This window comes from Gallus gallus, chromosome 12 (assembly GCF_016699485.2).
Source record: "Gallus gallus isolate bGalGal1 chromosome 12, bGalGal1.mat.broiler.GRCg7b, whole genome shotgun sequence".
Classification (NCBI taxonomy): domain Eukaryota; kingdom Metazoa; phylum Chordata; class Aves; order Galliformes; family Phasianidae; genus Gallus; species Gallus gallus.
In genome coordinates, this window is record NC_052543.1 from 2,228,427 (window position 1) to 2,254,381 (window position 25,955).

Sequence of the window (25,955 nt, forward strand, 5' to 3'; positions counted from 1 at the left end):
CTTTTCTTCTTTTCTTTTTCTTTTTTTAACCAATACAGCTGTTTGTGACAAGGGTTCCATTTTGGGTTTTCAATTAGATTATTATACCTGTAAAATTGTCATTTTGTCTATGCTTACACTAGTGTGAAGTACATTACAGCATTCTTAGTGCATCTCTTCATTATGTGATAACAAGCTGTAGGTGCTGATGGCACTTTTTTTCCTGGAAGCTTAGCATCTTTAACAGATTGGTTATACAGCTTTACTCATTATTAGTGCAAACAAAGCTATTCAGCTTTAATGTTCAGCTAAATAAGAGTCGTCATTCCAATTGAAAGGAACTGTGGTTTCTTACTGGAGTTTAAGCCTGTTGCTTTACATCATCTCACCAGACCCCACTGAAGAACCTGGCTGTTGTCTTAATGAGTGCTTGTAGGCATAAAAAAGAATCACAGAATCACCAAGGTTGGAAAAGACCTCCAGGATCATCACCATTCGCCTATCACCAATATTTCCCCACTAAACCATGTCCCTCAGTACATCTTGTTTCTTGAACACAAAGCTGCTGATCGTGTTCTCCCCTTGCCTTGTTTTCTCCAGGCAAAAAAGTCCCAATTTCCTCAAATCGCTGCCCATCCTCTGGACTCTCACAGGAGAGAGATGTCTTGTTTTTTTATTAGGGAGCCCAAAACTGAGCACAGTGTTGTCGATCCAGACTGCTAATAACAGTAGAAACGCATAGACAAACCACTGATTTAATATGTTTTGTAAACATTCATTAATAAAATAGAGTTTTGAATGTATCTTCAGTATCCTGCCAGCAGCACAGTTATGTATGACTGAGCCCTGCTATACCCTTGGCCCTCTATTTCCCTACAGTTCATAACTTGAAGAATCCCCAAAAGCTGGTATTCCCCCAGCATCCCTTAACAAGACCCGTATCCCCAAAGGCAGAAACCCACTGAGGTCAGAAACCCTTTTCAGTCCATAAAGCAATCCAGAGAGCCTTTCCTGCTGACTCACGGGGGCAGTTTCTTCCCCTGGACTGAGTGCTGAATGTTTCCTTCCTACTGCAGCCACAGGAGGAGTGGGGTCAGCAGCTGTGTTCTCTGCTGAGGTTAGCAGGGTTCAGGAAGAAGAGCCTTTAATTTCATAACCTAGCAGGAAAGACAGAATTATCTGGAAATATTTATGAGGATTTTGTTGATAGACACTGCGTTAAGGTGATGGGCTTGGTAGATGTACATCCAGCTGTTGGGAATTCGATTGTCTAATCAAGGACCATGCAGCCAGCTACACTGCATGGATACTGTTTGAAAAGATTATAATTTGCACGCCAGATTTCAGTGTGTTATTGGAGCTGATGTTAACATTGAATGTTTAATAGTGAAATAATATTGAGTGGAAATATGACAAATCTGTTGACAGATAGTTATATTGTAATTTCTATCCTGGAAATGTGTCAAGGACTTAGATACATAAAATAAGTGAAAATGGGAAATAATAGCATTTACTATTTATGCTGATCATAATTGCATATTGATGAGTGGACTGTTAGAAAAAAACTCCTGCAGAGGGTGGAATACGTACAGAAGCATACATATCCTCTTCCTGCAGTTTGGGAGGTAGGGCTGCATCATGTTTAAGGCACTCTGTAAAGTATGCGTGTAAGCAGAAGACCTGGTGTCGATGGCTGAGATACTCAAAAATCAGATCCTTATTTTATCTTCCAAATTCTGCTTTTTATTCCTTGGGTCTGGCTTTGTTGTTGCTGTTGATGATGATACACAGAACAATAATATATGGCAACGGTTACTTTCAACTCAAAACCAATTTTCTATGAGCAGAGAATTCAGCTAAAGAGATCTGAATCTTCATTACATCATGATACAAAGAATGAAGCAATTGCTTTAATGACAGAAGAGTCACTGCAGAATCAAAAGTGTCCATAAAAAGGAGATGACTACTGGGGAAAATGGTTTTTCTCCTTTCACTTTTAAAAACAAGGCTTTTGCTCATGCATCAAAACCCCACAGTGTTATTTCTGCAACAGAGTTGACTTTCTTATCGAGCTTTTAGGCTGAATTGGTGTTCCTTTGTTTTAGGTGTAACAACGAAAATGAATGGTGTCAGATCCATGAAAACATCATTCGCAAGTCCAGCACCAAATACACAGCACCCAGCTCCAACTACGGTAAGTATTTACTTGTGTACTTCTCTGGTAATAAGAGCTGAAGATTTCCTTTAGGAAACTGCTGATTATTTAGAGTGCAGCAGTTCATTGCCATATGAGATTACACATAGCTGAATTTCTGTACCTGCTGTGATGATTTAAATGTTGTTCAACTAAAACCTGTGTTCTGTTTACAGATGTAGGCTGCCTTGCCTTTGCCAGTTTAACCTGGAATTATAACACATACTTGATATCTTTCCTTTTCAGATACAGTTGAAGATAATACCGGTGTGATTTCAGCATGCTTAGTTTCCTTCACCTTTTTGTCTGTTGGGTTTATTTATCCCAGAAGATCTTAGCAGGAGAGAGAGTTAATAGCCTGCTATAGAATTAGCTAATGGTCTGTTGTATTTACAGTATATCTGTGCTTGTGAAAACTGCTAGCCCATCCTTGGATACAACATTAGCAGCTATCAGCACTGGCAGAACTCCATTGTGTCTTTGTGACACTGGCTGAGGTTACTGTGAGCAGACTTCGCTGCATAGGAAGAGAAGGATTACAATTGATTCATTGGAACTTCCCTGAGTAAAACAATCTTCCTGTTCATCCTGTATTCCCTTGAAGCTTTCAGGTATCACATATATCTACGGGTTGCTCTCCGAGGATGCAGTGCATCCGTTTGAGCAAGAGTAAAACCAGATATTAAATTTCTCTGTGGTACTTACCTCACTGTCTGGAAAATTCTGTCTGACCCAAAATAAGTGGCATTTTCATACCTATAAATTCATTGTCACAAAGATTCTGTGATAGTTTCAGTACTGAGTGTTCCATTACATAGTTGAGAATGACTGCCTTGGCAGGGTGTTTGCCACCTTTCACATCTATTTTTATTCTCCTGGTTAATGACAGATAAACACAGAAAGTATAGGTACATCTTTCACTTGTGACTTCATTAATAGTTACTGATTTAAGGATGTAGTTACTATTTCACTCCAAAAGAAACGAGTAAATAACATAGTGTCCTGCTTAGTTGCAGGTAGCTTTGCATTACTAGGTGAGGGTATGATTCAGACAGGCACGCTGATGTCCAAATGCAATTATTGCCTTAGTGTCACCCATTTGCGTATTCAGATGTTGTAGCAGAATATGCATTTCACGACCACACAGAAGGTGTTAAACAACCAAAGAGCAAATAAAAGAGTTTTGAGTTTTGGGATTTGTAACATTCAAAGCTGATCTCCTTCCATGTTGTTCCTATTGCAGTGAAGTTTGTCTACCACTTATCTTCAAAGTGTTGTCCTGAATTGTGAGCAACTTGGAAAACTTGGTCTGTTTGCATTAATTGCAACTGCCAGGTGTCTGCTGAAACATTCTTTTTTTCAGGTATGAGCAATTTGAAGAGCAGAAGAAAAGGAAATAGATTTTTACTCATCTTCAGCTTTTTAAAATAATCATTTGAAACATATTAAGTTCTAATGCATCTCTGGAACAAGAGTTTGAGGCTTGGCAGAAGTGCTGTCCCAGCGTGAGGGACTCTATTGCAGGCTGACGTGATTTTAGCATAAGTAATGCAATTTGGGCTTCTCATAACCTGTTCTTACAGTGCAGAAATGTTCAAATCACATTTGTGATTTGTGTCCTGAAAGCAAGCTCTGGTTGGTTCTCCCCCTGTCTCAGCAGCTCTTGCATAAAATCAATCCTTCTATCTGCTGCAGGGAACAGACAAAACTGGGAGGTTAGGCTGGATAGGGTAAGAGGACTGGAAAGCAGACTACCAACCTCTTGGGGAGAAGCAGTAAGTAGGCAGAAGGTTGTTGCAGTGTAGGAGCACAGCACGTGGGAGGGTGTCACAGAAGTGCTGTCTGTAATGCCGTGCTGCAATATTACATACACTGTTATTTCTGGTGACTAACTTACACAGGTAGTAGATCAACTCTGGTACTACTTGTTAATTACTAGAGATATTGCATGTGGACTGGATATTAGTGCTTTCAGTTTCCTAAAAATGTGTCTAACGAAATGACTACAGAGCCAATATATTGAGCTTTGAAAATAGCAGAACTAAAGATGGTTTGTGCAGGAATACGTATAAAAGGCAGTGTTTGCATGTGTTGTTCCACGCAGTGAGCAGAGAGGACAGAAAGAGCTATTGGCTGTCATTCACTGAAGGAAGTAAGGATTATGGAAAAATTACTACGTGAATGTAATTCCCATTGCTTTGTGAGGCTGGTTTTGGATGCTTGGTGGACGAGACTAAGTCTCTGTGGTTGGCCTTAATGCTGGCATTTTCTGGCATCTTAATGCTTCACTTTCTAACTGTACCAATACATTATCCTCATTTTATGGGTGTGATATGTCCTTTAAATTAAAAGCTAATAGAGAAAGAAGTTAGACTAACTGTGCAGTTATTCCTAGTGAAGCTATTTGGTTCATGTACTGAACAAAGGGTCATTGAAAGAGCTGGCTGCTGAGCATTTCTGCTTCTTGTTTTCCAAGTTCACTTTTACCTGTTGCTTCTCATGAAATATGTTGAGATACAGAATTTCATTAAAATCAACATTCTTACATGAAGTAGGTCAAGAATCAAGTGGAGCAGTGTTATTAAAGACACTTCTGGGATGTTCTGCCGGGTTGTGTGATATGGTAGTTCACATGGAAGTGATGTTGCTTACATATACGTAGTAATGCACTGTATATGATGTATAGAAATAATGCTAAATACTTTAACTTGTGATGTGTCATTGAAGTTAAGTATTCTGATTTTAAAAGCATTGTAGTTTATATAATATTACACTCCTAACCAATCACTCAAAGCAGATTTGTTTCTTCTGTTTCAGTTCTAAGTGACTCCAAGGCAAAAAATAACTCTGAGTTTGGGTATTTGTATTAAACTTTATTAAATTAACCATAGATCAAATCCGTATTTTAGCTATCTAATTCAGACATCTAATTCTCAGGTCTAAACAATTAATATTTTTGTGGTTTTTTTTCAGGACTTATAATATCTCTTCAGCTTCTTCGTGGTGACATGGAGCAGGTTCGGAGGGAAAACCCCATGATCTTTAACAGAGGGGTTTCTGTTACCAGAAAGCTGGGTTTCCCCGATGTCATAATGCCAGGTAAACATGACAACTCTAATCTTAAAATATTGGTCATATTTTTTTTTCATGTTCTCCTTAAACAAACATCAAAAATGCTTTACTGGAAGAAGGTTAAAAATATAGGAGTTATATTGTTTGTCACTACATGCCAATTGCAGATTCAGAGTGGCATGCTGAAACAGTTCAATCAGTGGACACTCGATATTCACATGTATCAGAAGTGATCTTGAAAGTTTGCTTTATTTCTTTTTTCTCATTTAAAAATCCCTCTTGTAGACTAAGCATGGAGATTTTTAGTTTAAAATGCATGAAGTTTCTTCTTCGTAGTTATCTAAAGCCTGACTGAAGCGTTTCTTCTACTTTGCCACCTTGATTTTTGGAGTTACTGTGATTCTTTTGCCATGGTGTACAGTACATGAGGCTGCAGATCTGGTCTGTTTCTCCAGCTGATCTTACAGAGCACCAAGTCCCTGCAACAGCTGCTTTGGCTGAAGCATTGCTGTGCTCCATTTGCTCCTTGCTTCTGGAGCAGCAGCTTGAGACAGTTGTCTTTTTGGCACAAGTTGAGGTAGGCACAGCATAGCCAAGAGTTCATTTAGGGAGGAAACTGGAACCCAGCCAGTCATGGATACAAAACCTGGCATTAAACAGCCTTAATTTTTACAGTGTAATAAGAAATGGGCTTTCTAATTACGTTGCATGTGTAGCATTTGAAATACTGCCTTATTGCTTTGCAATATAACAAGACCAAGGATGACTTTGCAGACATAAGAAATTTAATGAAAGCATAATGGGAAAACGATCAGATTTTATTACTGGAAAGACTGCAGTGACACATCAGTACCAAAAGCAATTGTTGTAGCTTTATTATGGAGGCTCTTGAGGAAGCACAATAAAAATTGGGAATATGTGGGAAGAATTTCTAGAATCCAAAGTATAGGGGTTTAGAACAGTATGTTTTTATTTACTAACACTCTTGAAAGCAGCTGTAATATGGTCTTCCCTTTTCCTGCTGAAGTGCTGCTGTAACTATTGGTAAAGCTAGAACAAATGTAGTTCACAGTCCGCCGTACTGAAATAACCTGGAATCGGTGTCAGTTCAGTGCTGTGGGTTACAAAGCCAATTATAATTTTTAGTTCCTAGCGACTTTAAAGCAGTCAGACCGAGAGAAGATGAAATACTGTGTGCAGATATGCAGACGCTGTGCCTGCATGATGGTCTGCTGTGACTGAGATGACATCTAGATGTCAGCTAGAACACAGCTAGAAAAGTCAGCATCAGAAATAATTTAACAAAAATTTACTTGCCCGATTCTCCTGCAAGAATTGCACTTCTGCATTTGCAGAGCTGCCCCTTAAGTCCTTCAGATCATTAGATTTTAGCAGATTTAAAGAATGGCTTCGTGACCTCAGTGTTCCCCATAGCCTGTTTCTGCAGCCTGGCGTTGTGAGCCTGTCTTCCTGTGCTTTTGCTGTTGTGAGCAATGCATTTGTCCAGGGGGTGAGTAAGCAAGTTAGCAGTGTTTTGTCTAAAGCTGTTCCTACCTTAAACTTTACAGATCCTCTATCTAGTGAAGCTAATTAAAATTTCCAAACCTAATTTCTGTTTGTAATTAAGAACACTAGAGAGAACACAGCTTCAGTGCAAAGGAGATCGACCAAATTATAGATATGTTGTTATGAATTTGGTGTATTCAGCTTTGACACCTTGGACATTTCACTCAATTAAAACCGGTTTCCACAGCAAATGCTTGCAATGCTCCCTTTGTAGGGATCTGCATATGTATGGTAGTGATCTTCCCAGGTCTGATCAGTCCAACAGCTTTTCATTGTATTCCTCACAAAGACATTCTGTTAAGTTACAATTGCTAGCTAGTGTCTTTTTTTTTCTTTCTTTCTTTCTTTTTTTTCTTTTTTGTGGAAACCACAGTTCTTATTGAGGAGAACAGAGGGACTTTAGGATGATAATATGCTTGGAATTGGGTTCATATTGGGATAATTGGGACAGACAGATTGGCCTACTGAAATTACTGACTGATACAACAAACGTGAAAGGACCACCATTCTGCTATTAAATGCTTACAGCCCCCCTGAAGGTGCTGAACACCCAGAAATTCTCAATTCAAAGGGGGATGGAAGAGGTCCACACAAACAGCTTTGATGCCCAGCTTCCAGGCATTTCTGTCTGAGGAAAAAAAAGAAGGCTCCAATTTGTAGAGAAAAGGCAGTTTGTAAATGTGCTTGAATACCAGATAGGAAAGCCAAGGCAGCCATGGTGTGCGAACAGACTTTGACCACAATGACAAACGAGGATATTGCTAGAGTAGGGATGGGATGTGAAGAGTGAGACTGTCATGAACGCTGCTCTAAACGAAACCAATTCATTGTCCTGGATATTCTTCAACAGAATAATTAGGAGATTAAAATACAACATAGCTGTGCCGATGCCATCGATATTATTCATTTTATTAAGTGTGAATTATGACAGCAGATATTTGCAGATTTTTTATGTATTTTTTTAAAAACAATAGATGAAACTGGTTTGAGTTTACGTGATTGCTATGATAAAGCATTTGGATAGAGGAAGTTATCCTTCAGGTGGGCTAGCAAAGCTACATGAATAAGGAATGCCCATCAATAAGGAATCCTCGTGAGCTTTGTGCCCACATCATTACAGCCAGAATCTGATTGGGTGTACTAACTTGGTCTGGAATTAGAGAAGATACCATTTGCAAAACAACCAGATGAAACCTTTTAGCAGTTCTCAACCATGTCTGTTCCTTTAATTGTCTTTGTCAAACTTCCTTTTCCTTCCTTTGCTTCAGAACTGTTTCCTTCTCATGAAAGACAGGGTTTCCTTTCTGGGAAGAGCACAGAAAGTTCATGACATGTATTTTGCAAGTGGATACTGCTTTTAAGGCAACGTGATTTTAAAATTATTTTGATGAATCAATTAATAGAGGATATGTCACCTAATATTGTCAAAATTTGCAATGGTCATTCTGCTGAACCAAGAAATGTATTTCCTTTGAAGCAAACAGAGCTGACATTTCAAATGAACCTTCTTGGTCATGGGTCTTAACATGTGCATTTTCTTTTTTAATAGGAATTCCTTTTGAATGTAGGTGTCCTAACCATTAAAATCCTGTAGCTGTGTCTCTCCACACAATTCTCCTACCCCTTTTTTTTTTCAACAGTAGCATTAGTTCCTGTATCCAGCTCATTTTTCCCTTACTCAGATAAGTGCAGTGTGAGTGGACATCACTGAGAAATAAAGTTAAACCAGTCTTGATATGCTTATATCTTGCATGGTTATGAAGAAAAAAATAAATATAGATGTTAATATATTTTAAAGTAACCATGCCTGTCTTCAGTTTTAAGTGTAAATTGTTCTTTGTTTCCTGTTGTGTTGTGATCTGAGAAGAGCATCATGAAGGCTAATGCTCTTTTTGCCCAAATCAGAGGGGAATCAGTCAGCACAGCCCCACAGAGGTGGTGGGTTTTTGTTCCATTTTGGTTTTTATTCTTTTCTAAGTTGCCGTTGGGTTGAAGAACGTCCATCTGATCCTGACAATTTTACCTTTCCCCAGAGATAAAAGCAGTGAGGCATGTGCTGCTTGCCTTTTGGATTGCACCTTTATTTGTATACAGAACTTGCTGATCAGAAATCTATTGCGTAGGCATGGCGTTTGTCAGTTCCCTAATGGACATCCCTTCCCTTCCCCATGTGCTGATAAGTATTCTGTCTTTTACTTTGATCCTCTGATGAAAAGTGCATGCTTCATCTTCTACTTGTGAGTGATGTTTCTTTCTCTTTTTTTTTCTCTCTCCTTGTCTTAATTTCCTGGCTTCTCTCTCTTTCCTTTCCTTTTATTGTCTCCCCTTTCTTTCTGATGCAGAGATGAAGATAGTTGGGTGTAAGTTTCTGCTTTTCTGTGTAATGTCTGCTTATTGCTTGCTTTTGCCCATTTTCATATCTTTCATGGAATGTTGGGGATTGGTAAAGGTAACAAATCATAACATTGCAGAGGAATTTTAGTAACAGAGCCTTCATCTTACCAGTCTCTTCATACCACAGGCCAACTTAGTACATAAAGAAGATTCATCAGGAATAAAGGTGAGGAAAATCTCAGCATCTCCTCTTTGAGATGGCAGAAATACATTGAGAATTGGACGTGGCAGAACTCAGCAGCCATCCTCAGAATATTCAGGGTGACAGAATTGATGAGGCTGAAAGTTGCAGTTATGTAATAATTACCCCCAAAAAAGCGTTTATGAGGAGAATGAAGAATGTTTTTGTCATTAATCAACTGTCAGAAAATGGGAAGTAAAAAACATTAATTTGGAGGAGATAACGTTAAAAATTCAGCTTACAGCTACTGGCAGGAAACCATTCCAGGCAAATCAGTGGATTTTACAAGCAGCACATTCTTTTCCAGACACAGAAGTGCAACAATGGATAGCAACCAATCTACTAAGCATCGTTTGTTCAGTTTTTAATTACAGGAATTGAAACAATTGGAGTGTTTTGTTCACCAAAAGCTAGAGGCTCTCATGGAGTTGAACTCACATGATGTTCCTTTTGTAGAGGAGGGGGAAAAAGTTCCCTTTGGTAGGTAGGCAGTCGGTAAAGCCTCTGTTTCACCTTACCAATGCATTGTTATTCCCAGTGATGTTAACAGCTGCATACCATCAGGAATGTAGGAAGTTACACTTATAAGAAGTGTTAGATTAAGAACAGACCATTTCTGTACATGGTTATTAATTTGCTATTCAAGTAACTCCTCAGTCTTCCGGTGGAAAACCTGCAAAACCAGTATAAATCATACTTATCCTAACACCATTATTGTCCATTGGACTATTTAATGTTACTAAGTCTTGACGATTAGTATTTGGAACATGTACAGTGTGTATGATAGCCACAGAACCAGGATATAGCTATTAAATGCCTTTCCACCACCTGCTTAAAATAACATAGTTTGGTGTGATAGGAGAAAGGATTTCACTTCAACATAAGTAAAACCCCCACAGGTAATATTTAATGACCTTGTAATTTGAATACAAATTGTATGTTTGACATAGGACTTTGTAGTTAGATTTTAAAAGAACAGTAATAGCCAAAACAAAACCCTCATAGAAGTGATGGGAGAATAAATGAAGGGCAGCATGAGACATCACCAAATAATTCCTGTTATTGGGAGAAACGCTGGATGTCAAGGCATTTCATCAAGATTTAATCTCAGCAACTGCACATATAAAAAGTACACATATTTTGTGCCAAAGAGCAGTTTACGTTTGGTTTTAAATTAAAAGCATTTGTTGAGGGATGGCCTTTGAAACAAATACCATTCTGAAAACTCACTGGCTGCTTCATTTCATCCTGACATCAAGTGTCCTCAGTTAAAGTGCCACACTCTGGTTGGAGCCTACAAATGCTTTTGGCCCACTGGCCTTCTGGCACTCTTTTTTTCCTGTGCTAACGATAGGAGGCCAACGCTGACCCACTTTGATGAGCTGCTCTGTTCTCCTTGTGAGGATGGGAGAGGCCGCTGAGATGCACGCTGCCACACCATGCTGCTTTTCTCCTAGACTGCAGAAGTGCTGTTGTCACTTCCAAGCCAGAACTGTTTGCATGGAGGTGTCTGCCTTATTAACAAGCCCTTTGTTCCTCTCTTCTTCTATTTTAAGATAGAATTAAGCAAGGGAAGAGCTCTCTCTGCCAGGATTTCTGACTTGCTGTGTAGCTGTCGTTCGGTGTCAGAGCTGACAAGGATCTCTTGATTCTCCTGATCACACTTCTTGTTCCGTCACATATGAGCTGCACGGTGCGATCTGCTCGGGCACTTGTGTGCTGCTGTGCAGAATATTGCCTCCAGCCTTGCAATTTGCATACTCAGAACAAAATGTCTGATACTCTGCTCTGTGTCCAAGCATTTCCTCTGTTCTCTGTGGAGCTCTTTACTGTATCCAAGCTCAGAAACCTCAAGAGTGACAGCAACAGTGAGGGAAAAAAAAGCTGGCAAGGATGCAGTAGGGGCTGAGGTTAAGTACCATGCTAGGAAGAGGGAATTCTTTGTAGGAAGGATATTTTTATGGTTACACACAAGCAAACTGAAGTCTGTGAGTTTCTGGCTTTAACTCCAGACTTTGAAGAAGCTGATGAGTGCAATGCCTGAGAGTCAGCAGCCTTTAGACTTCGCTATTCTTACTATGCATAATGGCCTTTTGTGGTTATTTTTAAGATGCTATAAACTATTTTTACAAGAGAAGATGCTCCATTACACTTCACTGAAGTACTTCTTCCCTTTTTTTTCCTTCATTTTGATGCAAATCCACTGTTATCTCCATTCCTCTGCCCCCCACCCCACAGGCATTTTTTCAATTAGTGAAGTAATATCCCTCCTGTTAAGCTTAATGGAAGATTAGATGCTATACGTACACCAAACTCTGCATTTAATTTAGACTAGGAAACGATTTGCAATCTGACATTGGACTTCGTGTAGCCATACCCTCTTCCAGAGAAGAGGCCACAAATAAGAATCTCCCAAATGCTAATTGTATGGGTACAATTAATTTCTATTAAGAATCACAGCGTATAAATTGGATTCTTTTTTCCTCATCGTGCATGCTGCTTAGAAAAAAGGCTGGAGGCTGTTAAGCAGGAGGAGTTTCAAAACAAAAGCCCTGACTTAAACTATCTTCTGCTGTGACTTTTGCATTTCTTTGATATTCCTGTGGTCGACATATAGGTAGCTTGGCTGTATTTTAAACAGCAAGAAAAACACATAGATAATTTTCTCTGCAGAGCATTCCATGTGATGACTGTTCTTTGGTGAGAAGACCAGACTGAATTCTGGAGGGCTTTTGTGACCCTCTTGCTGTCATCCTTCTCCCAGCAGTGAAGCACAGCAGTCTTAGAGCCCTCATGTCCAGCTGCCCACCCTGTGAGCCCACCCTGCCAGCGGGGCTGATGGCAAAAAGAGGGCATTTTGCAAACAGATTCCCATTCACAGCAGTGCTAGCAGGCAGCTACTGAGTGGTACTTCTGTGCCTGGAACGTTGTACTGATCTCCTGAAATAAAAATCACCATAAGGGCAAGGCTGAGAGCTGCTGTTGTTTGTTCCTCCAGTAGGATCAGGGATGGATTTGGTGGGGTTAGAGAAAATCGGAAGTGCATCTTTGACAAACAGAGGGATATCCCTCACTGCCTGAAAGCATATGCTGCTTACCTCATTGTGCTTCATTAATAAATGGATTTAACGGCATCAGCTTCTCTAAGTACTGGGTTGGAAGAAATCAGGCAGTGGAGGAGCCTCTGCTTTGCTGGATGACCATTCCACCACTTCCTTATTTAGTCTCTTGAGGCTGCTAAATCCTTGCCTTGGAAGGGTTGGATTTCTAGTTGTTTAAAATTTGTGTATATTTTATACATACATTTCTCTTTGGGACAAATAAATAAGAAATGATAGGTCACAGAGTGGAAGCAGTAACTAAATCTTAGGGAGAAGCAGGTGCTGCCTGCCATCCTCTTGGTGAATGCTGTAGAATGGACTGCATTCCTTCTGAAAGCAGTGTTTCCCAAACCAGATTCTTAGAACAAAATAAGAAGCGAACAAGACTGTTAAATTCAGGGTAATGACAAACATGAGAGAGGTGCCAGCATTTGTTTTGCTGAGTGCAGTCATTTGCTCTGAAAGCTCTTGAAGGTGAGGTAGTGATAAACTGGCAACTATCCATACTGCCTGCTCTCTTACATTCTTGCATATGGACACCAGGGGCTAGCCAGAAATCTAGCAGAAAAACCAATTAATAATTCCCTCTTCATCCATCTCAACTGAACTACAACCAAGTTTCCAAAAAGGCTGCTTTTGTCTTCTTGTTACGATAAAAAGAAAATTTGCAAATCTACAAAATACTCAGAGAAGATTTAACTGAAATTAATTTTCTACCAATCACCAAAAAATACCTACTTGTTTCTAAAGTGTATTGAAAATAGGAAGTCTGACACTGCTGATGTTTTCAGTTTTATCCTGATAGTTGCATCACATCACTAGGCAAAGTAGCAGAGGTTTTGTTTTCCCTTCTCTACTCACACACAGTAAAGCAGGTGTTGATTCCGAGTTCACACTTAATAAAGGCATTACTAACAACAGTCTGATTTTACGCATTGATATCAAAATGTTCATCTTTATTAACAATTAACTTGCTGCTTGGAATGATTTGGCATCAGCCATAGTCTTGCAGAACACAGAATGGTTTGCAGAATCAACATAGGCTTCACACAGGTGCTGTGTCTCCCTTGGTGAGTGTAGCCATGTGCCTCCTGTCTTTCCCTGCAGGTGATATTCGCAATGACTTATACCTGACATTAGAAAAAGGAGACTTTGAAAGAGGTGGGAAAAGCGTGCAGAAGAACATTGAGGTGACCATGTATGTTCTGTATGCAGATGGAGAAATCCTGAAGGTAAGTGCTTGTTTCGTCTTTGAGTTTCGAGTGCCATCTGCTTGTTCCATGCACACATGCTGTCTGCTTGTTCTCTGATGCCAGGGAAACTAAACTGAAACTAGTTCTTACTATTTTTGGTTTTGGCTAAGGTTTTGAGCTGTTACCATGAAAGAAGTGGTTGCTTACATGTTGCCCTGTTTGTGAGTGGTCCTGTTTATGAGAGTGGATAGTGATAGGACAAGGGGGAATGGTTTTAAATTGGGACAGGGGAGGTTTAGGTTAGATACTAGGAGGAAGTTTTTCACCCAGAGGGTGGTGACGCACTGAACAGGTTGCCCAAGGAGGCTGTGGATGCCCCATCCCTGGAGGCATTCAAGGCCAAGCTGGATGTGGCTCTGGGCAGCCTGGGCTGGTGGTTGGTGACTGCACATAGCAGTGGGTTGGAACTGAATGAGCACTGTGGTCCTTTTCAACCCAGGCCATTCTATGATCCTATGATACATATTTGGAGCACTGCCCCATATGGGAATAGGCAGTTAGGAGAAAAATTCGTATAAACTGAAACACATAATTCTGCAGTGCGATGTGAGTGGCAATAGTAAAAGTAAAGTTTAGAGTTGCTGTAGTCAAAGAACAGAGGAGCATATGACAAATTTCTGAAATTTCTGAAATCAAATAGTGCATGTGATAAAACAAGAATACAGGCGAGACTGTTGGAAGTGTGGTTTGCTGGAGTTAGTGTGTAGAGTGCAGCTTTGAAGAAGTCACCTTGTTTCCAAGATCTTGGCTTTCACCGTGGGAGGCCTTCATTCCAGTTGTGAGTGATGTTGTTTAATGTTTTTCTTTCTCTGCTCTTACTTCAGTGCTACTGAAGAGAAGAACAACAGGTAGATAAGTCATCTTTGTGTGTGGTGGGAAAGAGCGAGGAAGGAGAAGTAAAAGTATTTTGACATACACTTCTATCAGGAATGGAGGAGAGGCTGCATTTAAAATGGTTTAATTATAACTTCCCCTAGATTTTTTTTAACATCTGATGCAATAAAGTGATCTTTGTAGCCATTCTCATAGAACAGGCTAAACACCAAAGTGCTTGTGTGTCTAACTCATGGCCACAGTCTGTTTTGGGAATTGAGAGGGGAACTTTTCCCTGATTATCATAATTGCTTGTGATTTGATTAAAAATTAAGTACATCTCTTGTGAGGAGCTGCTTTGTGCTCACAGCTCACAGTGGAAGATCACAATCCTTTCCTGTTTAATTGCATTAGGCATACGTTTCAAATTGAGTGACGCATGTTTTTAATCATTGCTGTATTACAGAGCAGTCTGCTGAAGACCATTGTAGATCTTTGTTCTCCGAAGTGCAGGATCAGCATCTTCAAATGCCAACACAGTCTCTAGACATTATCAGTCTTAACTGCTCCTGTGTTTTCAGCTGGAGTGCTCACTGCAATGCTGTTCCCTTTTCCTTCTCCTTGATCCAGCAGTGGGTGCTTCAGGGCTGTGGGTGGGATTGGAGATGGGGCATGGTGCAAACAGAGAATAGGAAAAGGCAGTCAATCCAAATCAACAAACATCAGGTGAGCATACTTTTTGTAACAGACACTTTACATAGAAAGGATCTCCTGTGGATTCTCAATTTAAATAACTTATTTATAAGGAAACCTTTGTCCCGATTTTTATATTGCTGCTCCTCGGTGTAGTGCCAGTCAAAGCAACAAAGATTCTATGGTTATGTCAGGGAGATCTGTGTTCACGAAGCCCAGTGATGCCTCAGATCAATTGTACTTCAAACATGCAGTCATCAGAGTTCTTTTACGTAGGAAATAATACACTAGCAAATGTCTACTGAAAAAACAGTGGAAGTGCTATCGAGAACAATAAAAGCTGAGCTCCTTCCCCTTAATTTGAACTCCTCACTGCATAGCTGCGTTTCTACTCTCTTACTGCAAAATAGACCTAGAGAAATAACACATGAAACCAAACATCGGTTGAATTGAATCTAGAGACATAATTCAAAGTTCTAAATGGCAGTTTGAAGGAAAAATCATATCTGCACAAGGCAAGGGAACAGCCACTTAGAACTGAGTTTGGAAACTAATCACGTATTGTCTTTTTTCTTTGCTGCCATTGTTGCTACTTGATGCAAAAATTCTGTAAATTCATCTCCCAAAGGTAAAGCAAATGAGGCAGCCATCTGGAATTACTCCCGACTTAGTGGGTTATCTTACCTTCACTGCTAATGTCCTTATGGAAGACAGTTGACCCTATTAAACACATATGACTTTTAATAGGCTGTTCTAAATCTATAGAAATGCCTTGAAAACTGTAAGAATTCCAGGTATCCACAGATACATAAAGTATAATAGAGCTTTGATAGTCTGGGTTGTTGTAGTATTTCACCTTTTATATTAAGAATTTAGACTCTAAGCAGCTTGTTTTTTCACTGTGAACGCCTGGTTTGTGCAGTGTTTGGTAGGGTGGGATCAATCAGTGTGTTGGAACCTGTCGTTTCCATTAGGAGGGGGGCTGCTTTGCAGCTGCAAAGAGAGTGCTGCATGGGGAACTTTCATTTCAGTCATTCAGCATGATCTAGAGGGAAATACTAAGACTGCAAAAAGAGGAATGCAGATTGAACTTCTTAATATAAAAGATAAGAATAAAACTTGGTTGGCTGGGGCTCAGTGCAGTACTGGTGAGGTGAATTGCTTTGTTTGGGTTGTCTGACCGCTGAGTGATCTCTTGCATGACCTGAGGCTGCATTCACAGTCAAGTGAAGCTATTTTCTGCCTTCAGTTTCATTTTTCTAGATATAAAATAAATAGGGTTAAATAGGGTATAAATAGGGTTAACATAACAAATAACATTCAGTTGGTAGTGTGGTTGGGAAAGTAATAAAAGATCTCCAGCTGAAGCTTAGAACTGCGTGGGCAGTGCACTGACCGTGTGGTCACTGACCCCAGCACACCACTTTCCTTGGCCGAATGCTGTTCCCGACCACAGCATTTCTTAAACACTGCCAAATAAGAAAGTGTGTGCTGAATTTCACTGCCTTGCCAAGATGTTGGCTCTTTGAAGACTTCAGCAGAACCATACTCAGTGTTAATAAGAATATTCTGTTTCAAATCCTTATTGTTCTTGAGTATATCTTGGTCCAGATATAGGCCTATTGAAGGCAATGCAAATAAGTCCCAAGCAAGATGAGTGTTTTCTTTTCAGTGTGGTCTCACCCAATTATTAGTATCCTTCAGTATAGTCTGAAAAATAAAAGCCTTGACAGGTTTAGCATTTACTCTTCTTTCTGTTCTGGTAGAAAGAATATCTTACTCACCATGGGATGTAACTTAAATGATAACACTGTTATGCAATCCTTTTTCTGCTTTAGCCCATGCTCTCCAGTTCACCTCCATACGTGGCTCTCAGGGTAACTGGGCCTGAGTTTGGTGTCTACACTTGGTGCATCACTTCACGGTTTGGGATTAAAGATTAACTGACCCTCTCTCCTCAAATTATCAATTGTAGTATAAGTGCATAGACTCTAAATTAACAATCACAGCAAAAGACTCTTTACCAGTTCGTTTACTGAGGGTTTGTAACATGAAACAGCACTCAAAGACGGAGCCAACCAAGGCCTGTAGTTTTTTGAGACTGCAGAAAAGAGCTCAGATTAAAAATGGAGTTTTTCCTTTTCTTTATAGAAGAAACAGTGCCTTACTTAAGAGCATAGTGCCAACTGAGCTTTTGGAATTGTTGCACTGAAGCCCTGCAAGTTACACTTACCCAAAGTGATTACCAGGAGCTTGAAGGCACTGTGGGCTTTTTCTCTGCCACTCCTGCTCTCATGACAACCTTTTAATATAGGTGCCAGTTGGATGTTTGTTGCTATATTGAAGAACAAGCAAAATCCACTTTATGCCTGGATTGTGGCAAATGGCACCTGGTTTCTAAGACTTGAGAGGGCTGAGTTTTATGCATATACACCACGGTCCCTCCGTGAGGCTTACAGCCTCTGCATTGAATCTCTGTCCAGAGGGGTTGTTCTTGCATTGAATCGCAGAATGGCAGTGAACTTTTCTTTCTTTTTGGGCTCCTTCACAAATTCTTGGCTTTCTCAAAGCCAAAAGGATTAGCACTGACTAAATTAATGGATCTGGCTAATGGGACATACTTGACTTGATAGTCTCTTGATTACATGTGAAAATAGACCAAATCAACGTGGACAGCATTCCCTAGAACAGAATTTAGAGATGCCTTGGGGAAACGACCTGTAGTTCATCTTGTTTTGACACTATTCCACGTGGAGTGTTTTCGCATCAGAATTTATATGCTGTGTGTTGTTTTGGTCCTGCTTTGCTTCTGTTTCTTCCTTGGTTCATTATCCCTGTAGGTACTAAAAGTGAAGAATCTAAGCTGTCTTTTTTTTCTGCATGGTTTTATAAGGTGTCAGATCTTTTGTATCACTTTAATTGCTAGGACTGGAGTATGATTTAGTGCTTCCTGCTCAACGTTTTCATTACAAGGGAACTTGTAATGTCTTTATTTCAGGACTTCATATTTCTCCTAACTTCCTTCTCTCACTCTGTGACTGAGGGCTGCCGTATTTCCTAAATAAAATCAACTTGTTTGATGTACTGGCATTCATCTACTCTCATACGTCTCCTGCCTCTTCTTTTGACCCAAAACACAGTTCAGAAATTTCTTTAAGAATTTCAGATTTCATTGTGTCTGATTTTCTGCTTCTGCTCTTCCTTTATGTCTACAGAAAGAGGTGAATTATATAAAGATTATCACCGTGTAATAAAATGACTCATCTGTAGTGATGTGATATCTTTTAATCTTAAATTGTATTCTTTTGTTCCAGGACTGCATCAGCCTGGGCTCAGGAGAGCCAAGCAGGAGCGCCTACCACTCTTTTGTCCTTTACCACAATAACAGCCCTCGATGGGGGGAAATCATCAAGCTGCCCATCCCCATTGACAGGTTTCGTGGGTCTCACCTCCGCTTTGAGTTCAGACATTGCTCCAGTGAGTGCAGAACATAACCTAAAAAAAATCTAAAATGGCTGAGGTCTTTCCATTGTTCATGCCTGAATGAGGCTGTTATTCCCTGGAAAGTAGGAGGAGGGTGCCAACTTTGACAGTGCACCTTTACTGTAGTTTGTTAGCCTGTTGCTATGTTCATTGAACAGCACAATCCCTGCAGAGCAAAACATTCTGTTGATACTCTCCCCTGCTGTTCTATTACTGTGTTTTCCTGTATAATGTTTTCTTTACAGCGTGTACATTTTTTCTTTCACTGTGATCAGCATATTTGTACTTGGTGAGGCAGTTGGGACTGGACAACCTTTACAGATTCCTTCCAGCCCAAACCATTCTGTGATTCTCATACTGTTACTTGTTTTGAGGCTTGCTGATGACTTGCATAGAATTAAACTTAGTGGTGCATTATGTATTGATTCTTAAGTAACCTGCCTGCTTCTTGTTAGGATTGCAAAGAATTTAGTGGGTAACTTTGTGGAGTATGTGGACGGAGCATGAACAAATATGATTACTTACTTATATCTCTTGTTACAGCAAAAGACAAGGGAGAAAAGAAGCTCTTTGGGTTTGCATTCACTCCACTGATGAGAGATGATGGCACTACCTTGTCGGATGATATCCATGAGCTTTATGTCTATAAGGTACCAGGTCTTCTCAGCTATTCACCTCTCCTTCAGTTTAAATATCTAATTGTCATTGCATTATCATCTCTTCCCACATTAAAAGAATGAAAAAATTCAAATGCACATGGCTGGGTATGGATACCTCCTGTTGTAGATACAACTCATTTTTTCTCATCAGATGCTGGTGATTTATCTTTTATTAATTCTGACTATTTGAAATTCATACATACGAGCCTGCAGCAGTTTTACCAGCCCATACTATTATATTGTATTAAGAAATTGTGTTTCAGTGTCCAGAAGCTTCAAATGCATTGTTACAGTGCTCCATCTCAGCAGTGCTGTAGCAAGAGACGTGGGAGAGTTTTTGGACGTTGGGTTTCTTTTGTTGTTTTTTTATATTTTTTCTTCCACCATATTGATTTATTCTGGTTTATTTCTTCACTATGACTTTCAGACAGCAGCACTAAGTTGGGATGTGCTGATGGGTTCTAAAGAGTCAGTAGTTAGGAGATGACTGTTTTTTTTTAAACTGAGCATCCTCTGTGTACGCACAAGCCCTGAAGGTGGTAAGCACAGCTTCTCCTTACTAGTATGTGTGGGTGCACCCAAAAGATAATAAAAGTACTGCCAAGCAATTGCTATAAGGATGTGTGCGTGGAATGCAATAAATAGACCAGGTGACATGCCATGCCCTTCCCTGTGTCTGCAGTGTGATGAGAACAGCACGTTTAATAACCACGCGCTCTACCTGGGGCTGCCCTGCTGCAAAGAGGACTACAACGGCTGCCCCAATATTCCTTCCAGTCTCATTTTCCAGCGCAGCACCAAAGAGTCCTTTTCAGTCTCCACACAGCTTTCTTCTACCAAACTGACCCAGAACGGTAAGTGGCTGGGACTTCAGAATTGCTCACAGCGGCAGGGCAGATGTGTGCTGTACTGACATGAGCAGAAGCTGTTGTTTGATTGCTGGACTGGGGTTTTGTTCGGGTTGTTTTGGGGTTGGTTTGGTTTTTTTTTGCTTTTTGTTTTGTTTTGTTTAGAGGAAATAGTTATTGACTAAGGGCAGAGAAATGACAGGCATTTTGTAAGTGCAAGACGTGAGTAATCTGTTAAAACAAAGATCATTGTAATCAGATGATTAAAGAACAAAAAAATAAGTGTTGGCACTTTTACACAATCCTAGAAATTGTTTTTTTGGCTCTTGCAGAACTACTAAGGAAACCAGAACTTGTTATAGCAATGTTCCCAACGCACAGGAAGACAAAAAAATGTATTTTTCACAGTGCAGTATGAGGTTGTCATAGGAAAGGTAGCATATTTTCACTCATTCTAAGACTTTTCAGTTCCTCCATCCTTTTTGTTAGTATTGCTGTTCTTACTGCTTGGTTTCCTTCTTGTTTTTCTTTCTTTTTTTTTTTTTGCTTCTAAGATACATGAGCTGCAACAAGAGCAGAACTGTAGTGTAATGAATCTCAGTTGGGTCTACAGTTGCCCTTCTGCCCTTTGTATATGGATTCTAGCTCTTTCTCTCTTACTGTTCTGCAGTGGATTTGCTTGCCCTACTGAAATGGAAAGCTTACCCCGATCGTGTGATGGATATTCTAGGAAGACTGAGGCATGTCAGTGGTGAAGAAATTGTTAAGGTACTTCATGTAATGGGATGTATCCAGTGTCTTTGGATGTATCTGTGTTAGTAAGCTAATTGATATCTGCAGCGCACATCTGATTGCTACCTCTTACTGTACTTTGTTTCGTGCTGTGAAGTCTCAAAGTGTATGAATAGGGATTTTTTTAATATGAAACTGAACACTCCAAAAATTAATGGTGTTCAGTCCTCAGCATCAAACCAGCTGCAGCCCAAAGAAAAATACCCTCATCCACATGTACGGTGGGCATCATCCTCAGTACCCATAGTTCTGCTCTGTAGACCTGTCCCCACTGAGCCATGCTGTTTCCTAATGGGAACACAGCACTGTTAGTGGTGTTTTGTGCAGACTTTTCTGTTCCGGTTATATTTTCAAAAAGACATTCCCTGAAAACAGGGAGCTGTGATTGACCATTTCTAGAGTGAAGAAAACAGAACTGACTCAGAAGCCTTAGCTTTTCAAACAGCTAATGGAATCGGTCTGTGTTTCTGTTTAGAAAATATGTTTGAAACCTCTGTGTGAAGGAAAAACAAATCTGAAACCTTGAAGGTTAAGTGCACCATCCTGCACTTCACTGTCCCAGAGCAGTGGAGTGGTGCTGTTGCACAGAGCACCGATGTCAAACAGGAATCCCATCATTTGATTACGAGTTTATGCCACTTTGTTGTAACTCATTGAAATCTTGCCTTATCTTAATTATAGCTTTCATGATAGCACATGTAAAAATAACATGAGAGGAAAATACCCGGGGTGCACTGAAATTATTCAAGAAGGTCATATTTCATACATTTGTTTGCAAGGCAGTAGAGCTGTTTGGTTTTTATAGGGAAAATTAAAAAATAAAAATAAAAAAGAAGTATTATTCCAAGAGGAAATGCAGTTGCTTCCATCCCTTAATTGGTTGCCATTTGGCACTGGGATATGAGGAACAGAGTGCAATAATTCAGAAAACAGAAATCTGATCTTTCCAGAGACTTCATAAATTGTTGCGTTTTATTTCTTGTTCTCCACCTGATCAATGTAATTAGAACAGACTGCAGACTGACGATGACAGAAGCAGCAGCTGACTTCACCTTCAGCATTCCTCCTCACAGTCATCCTTTCTGAGAAAAGTAAAGAAAGTCACTGAATTATCAGCATTCCGTGTTACAGATGGGAGAAACAATTGGCACTATGTAGCTTGAGTCAATTAGTGTTTGTTGTAAGAGCTGTGCTTTCCTTCCTATTACAAAAGTTTCCAATACTAAGCATAGTTTGGAGCACTGTTTAACATGCTTCCACGTCTTAAATTTGATGAGAATGGCATCCAATACACTCTGATGTTATGAGAATTACAATACGTTTTTTTGCCACCTTGGTAGCATTTAAGTCAGCTCAGCTGACAGAGAGAGGAGCACTCAGTTATGTTTATGTGTAGTTTGTATTTCTTGTTTTTGTTCTCATTTATCTGTTATTTTCCTTTAGAAATATTCTTAGTAAAAACAAACAAAAATCTGTCTTGTCTCATGGATGAACCTGAAACAGTCTGTCTTTGGGTTTACAGAGGCATCAACGTGTGTGACATAATTCAAGCAGGGCAAAAAGTTCTTATTTTGAATAGAATTGAAACTTTTTGTTCATTAATGTCATTTTAGTTCCTTCAAGACATTCTGGACACACTGTTTGTAGTTTTGGATGACAACACCGAGAAGTATGGCTTGCTGGTCTTTCAGTCTTTGGTAAGCTGATGAATTGTTGCTTTTCTTTCTCTCATGGTCAGTGATTTTTCATTTATATACTAATCCTGGATGGCTTCAACCCGCAGTTAGGTGTGGAGCAGTATTTGCTATCACTTGGGAGAAGCATGCAATAACATCTCATAATGCAAGTATTGACTGTTTAAAGAAACTCATGTGTTCTGTTGTTTTGTAGCTTGTTTATTGTAGAACACTGTGTGCAGTTTCCTTCAGTGAGGGCTCACTGCTTCATCTCTTACAGGTGTTCATCATAAACCTGCTGCGTGACAGCAAGTATTTTCATTTTCGACCTGTGATGGACACTTACATTCAGAAGCACTTTGCAGGAGCTCTGGCTTATAAGTAAGTTTTGTTTATCCATCACTTCAGGAGATGGTGTTAGAAGCCTCTGAATGATGTCAGTAAGAGTCATCATGTTTATGTTAGTGATGGCTTTCAAAAATAGAACTATCTGGACAAAATTTTTTCCAGCACAATTGCAGAGAAAAGCTGCTCATTGTATTATTGCCAGAAGCGAGCAGGCGTTGATTTTTACTTTGCCTTTCTGAAGTGACAAATTCTATTTTCATTGTTTTATAAATGTCACTCAGCAACACCTCCTTGTCAATCTGTCAGCTAATGAGCTGCAAGAGTATGTACATTTCTTGTCCAAGGACATTGGGATATAGGATGTGTGTGAAAGCTTGCAGAACTAATTGTCATTACTTCTTCCAAAATAGACAGGTGTTTATGTAAGGTGATGGTTTTCCATTTTATCAGAGTAAGTGTACATTTCAGTGCATCAGAATCTTAATTTTCACTGTTACTTTGAAGATTCTGCTTTATTTTCTAGTGTACTTCTTTGAGTTTTGCATCAGGCAACAAGACAGACATGACTAGGAAAGCAGTAAGACTTACCAGCCAGTTTTACTTACCAAAATACTGACCATGACAGGCAAAGAACTGCTGATAGTACACTCTAGAAGGCATTGTCGTGTACAGAGGCTAAAAAGCTGTTCTGCCTTGTATTAATAATCATTTTTTTCAGTCTGATGCCTAGTAAATATGCTTTAAACACAGCTCTTTAAGGTAGTCCAAATGGTACTGTGCACTCCAGAAAGATGGTTCTTTGTGATCTTAAGCTTCTAAACACTGCTTACTTAGAGGAGACCTGACATTTCAGGCTAAAAATATAGAGTGTGTTTTGATCTCAGCTTTGATAAAGGCAAGCAATATAGTTCTATCTTTAGTAGTATCTTTTGATGTTCTCATAGTTTAAGTTAATTACAGGGGAGAAATTATTTTCTGGTTTAGAAATTTAAATAAATGTCTATGTTGTGTGAAATTCAGTAGGTAGCACAGCTGTAGCTGATGGTTGGGGTGGACTGAAATTAGACCTCCTTGGGCATCTTCTCACCATCCTCCCCCAGGCTGATTAAGTAGGGACAAGAAAGAGTGCTGCTAAAAATGTGTGAAATGAGTTAAGTACAGGAGACGGGTTGTACAGTCATATTTGCAAACACTTCGATGTCTGCTGTTGCAGAAGGCTATGAAAAAAGCAGGTTTGATCCCATTCTGAGTTGAAATATAAAAAAGTGGAAGGGGACAGCCTCTGAACAGCGATCACTGGGAAAGATCTATCCTGAAGCAATTGTGATCAAATATTATTTAAACTCAGCAGCGATGGCTAATCTTCATCTTACTGTCCTTTTTGCTGTTATATTCAGAGAATTGATCCGATGTTTGAAGTGGTACATGGACCGTTCAGCTGAGCTTGTACGCCAAGACCACATCCAGGAAGCAATGAGAGTATGTATGCATTAGAAATATTTCTTTATCTGTGTCATTTGTGACTCCAGAAGGGCTGAGGAAGCTGCAGATAAAATCAAGGGCTGTCTGTCGTTAGCATCTTAAGTGTTTAACTAGAATTATTTTTTTTTATTGCCAGAAGCGTAATGTTAGGGGGAGACAGATTCACTCTTGTGCAGAAAACAGTGAGAGAACTTCATCTTCTTAAGTCCTTTTGAAGCCTGAAGGAGATTTAAGTGGGACTTCAGTGGAGTATATATGCACGTGCTAACGTGTATTTATGTCTACACCTTGCGCTTTAAGGAGCAGTGATGTTAAATGTATTAGGCTGAGGCACTGTGGATCAGAGATACAATTTCCATTTGTGGCTGTGATGTGGCTTCAGTGTATCACCAATTGAAGTTCTGTCCTGTTTTAAGAGGCTGGAAATTGTACCATTTATCATCAGTTTCCTGACAAGAGTATGATCTTGACAGAAGGCCCAACTTTCTAATGTTGTGTAAGTCAAGGGAATAACTTTGGTACAAATGACAGAGAATTCAGAGAATAAGGAAAGTATTTGTTTTACTATAAGTCATTGTAAGAGAGAAAGAGGGTGAATACACATAAATGCATGATTCCAAATCTTGCAGGAAAGCGTTTGTCTTTGGGTGATTGTCCACCTGTACCTTCTTACTGTAGGCAGGCTTACATCCAAACATTTTGAGTCTGGACACCTTTATAACTAACAGCAGTGGCAGAGATTTGCACTTCACTTTTCTCACTTTTTCGTACCAGTATGAACAAGTGAAGCACGTGACAGATGGAGCACACACATGCACACACACATGGGGAAAACATGGGAAAGTTGGAGGTTGTTTCTTGTGACTGTCTTTATGCTTGTGACTTGGTATGCATTTCAGATTTTATCACTGGTTTTCATTCCCTCTTGTGGTGTTTTTATGCTTTGTTTTGCCTCCTTTGGTCTAGTTCATTCAACTTTTTTATGAAAGTAATTTTTAGTTTTTGAGAATTCGAATGGTACAGCATCCCTGCAGTGAAGTGGCTGTCAAGATCTCCTGCTAAGATCTTGATACTTAGAAGGTGGATGATTTAGCAGTGGGTTGTTAGGGCTCAGGTAGTCAGGTTAGGTTGCAGTTGGACTTGATCTTTAAGGCGTTTTCCAACCTGAGCAATTCAATTCTTTGAGCAGTATATCAGTTTTTACTTTATCTTTTGTAGATATTTATGTATTTAGAAACTACTTGTAGTATTTCTCAACCACAGTTCCACAGGGAATAGTAAAAATGGGCCAAAGATGAATTTTCATGAAATTCCATTGGAACTCTCAGCTTTCTCATTCTGTTTGTTTCCATCCTCATTCTTCATTTTTTGGAATTACAAAGGAACCTGTTAAAATAGTGGAATGGGAGGCAGATCCTTAA

At 39.6% G+C, this 25,955-nt stretch overlaps 1 protein-coding gene across 15 annotated transcripts in view; it reads left to right on the forward strand.

The window, feature by feature from the left end:
- DOCK3 (dedicator of cytokinesis 3) overlaps nt 1-25,955 on the forward strand; it is a 283,266-nt gene that overhangs the window by 193,780 nt on the left and 63,531 nt on the right. For 10 of the 15 annotated variants that reach the window (XM_040646478.2, XM_040646487.2, XM_040646480.2 and 7 more), the window contains exons 13-23: nt 2,085-2,173; nt 5,147-5,272; nt 9,154-9,171; nt 13,595-13,719; nt 18,561-18,723; nt 19,273-19,379; nt 20,071-20,242; nt 20,907-21,004; nt 22,642-22,725; nt 22,985-23,085; nt 24,450-24,531. In XM_040646478.2, coding sequence (XP_040502412.1) covers nt 2,085-2,173; nt 5,147-5,272; nt 9,154-9,171; nt 13,595-13,719; nt 18,561-18,723; nt 19,273-19,379; nt 20,071-20,242; nt 20,907-21,004; nt 22,642-22,725; nt 22,985-23,085; nt 24,450-24,531 — 1,165 coding nt within the window. The remainder of the gene's footprint in view (nt 1-2,084; nt 2,174-5,146; nt 5,273-9,153; nt 9,172-13,594; nt 13,720-18,560; nt 18,724-19,272; nt 19,380-20,070; nt 20,243-20,906; nt 21,005-22,641; nt 22,726-22,984; nt 23,086-24,449; nt 24,532-25,955) is intronic. The other 5 variants (XM_040646479.2, XM_040646485.2, XM_040646494.2 and 2 more) reach the window with 1 other exon arrangement.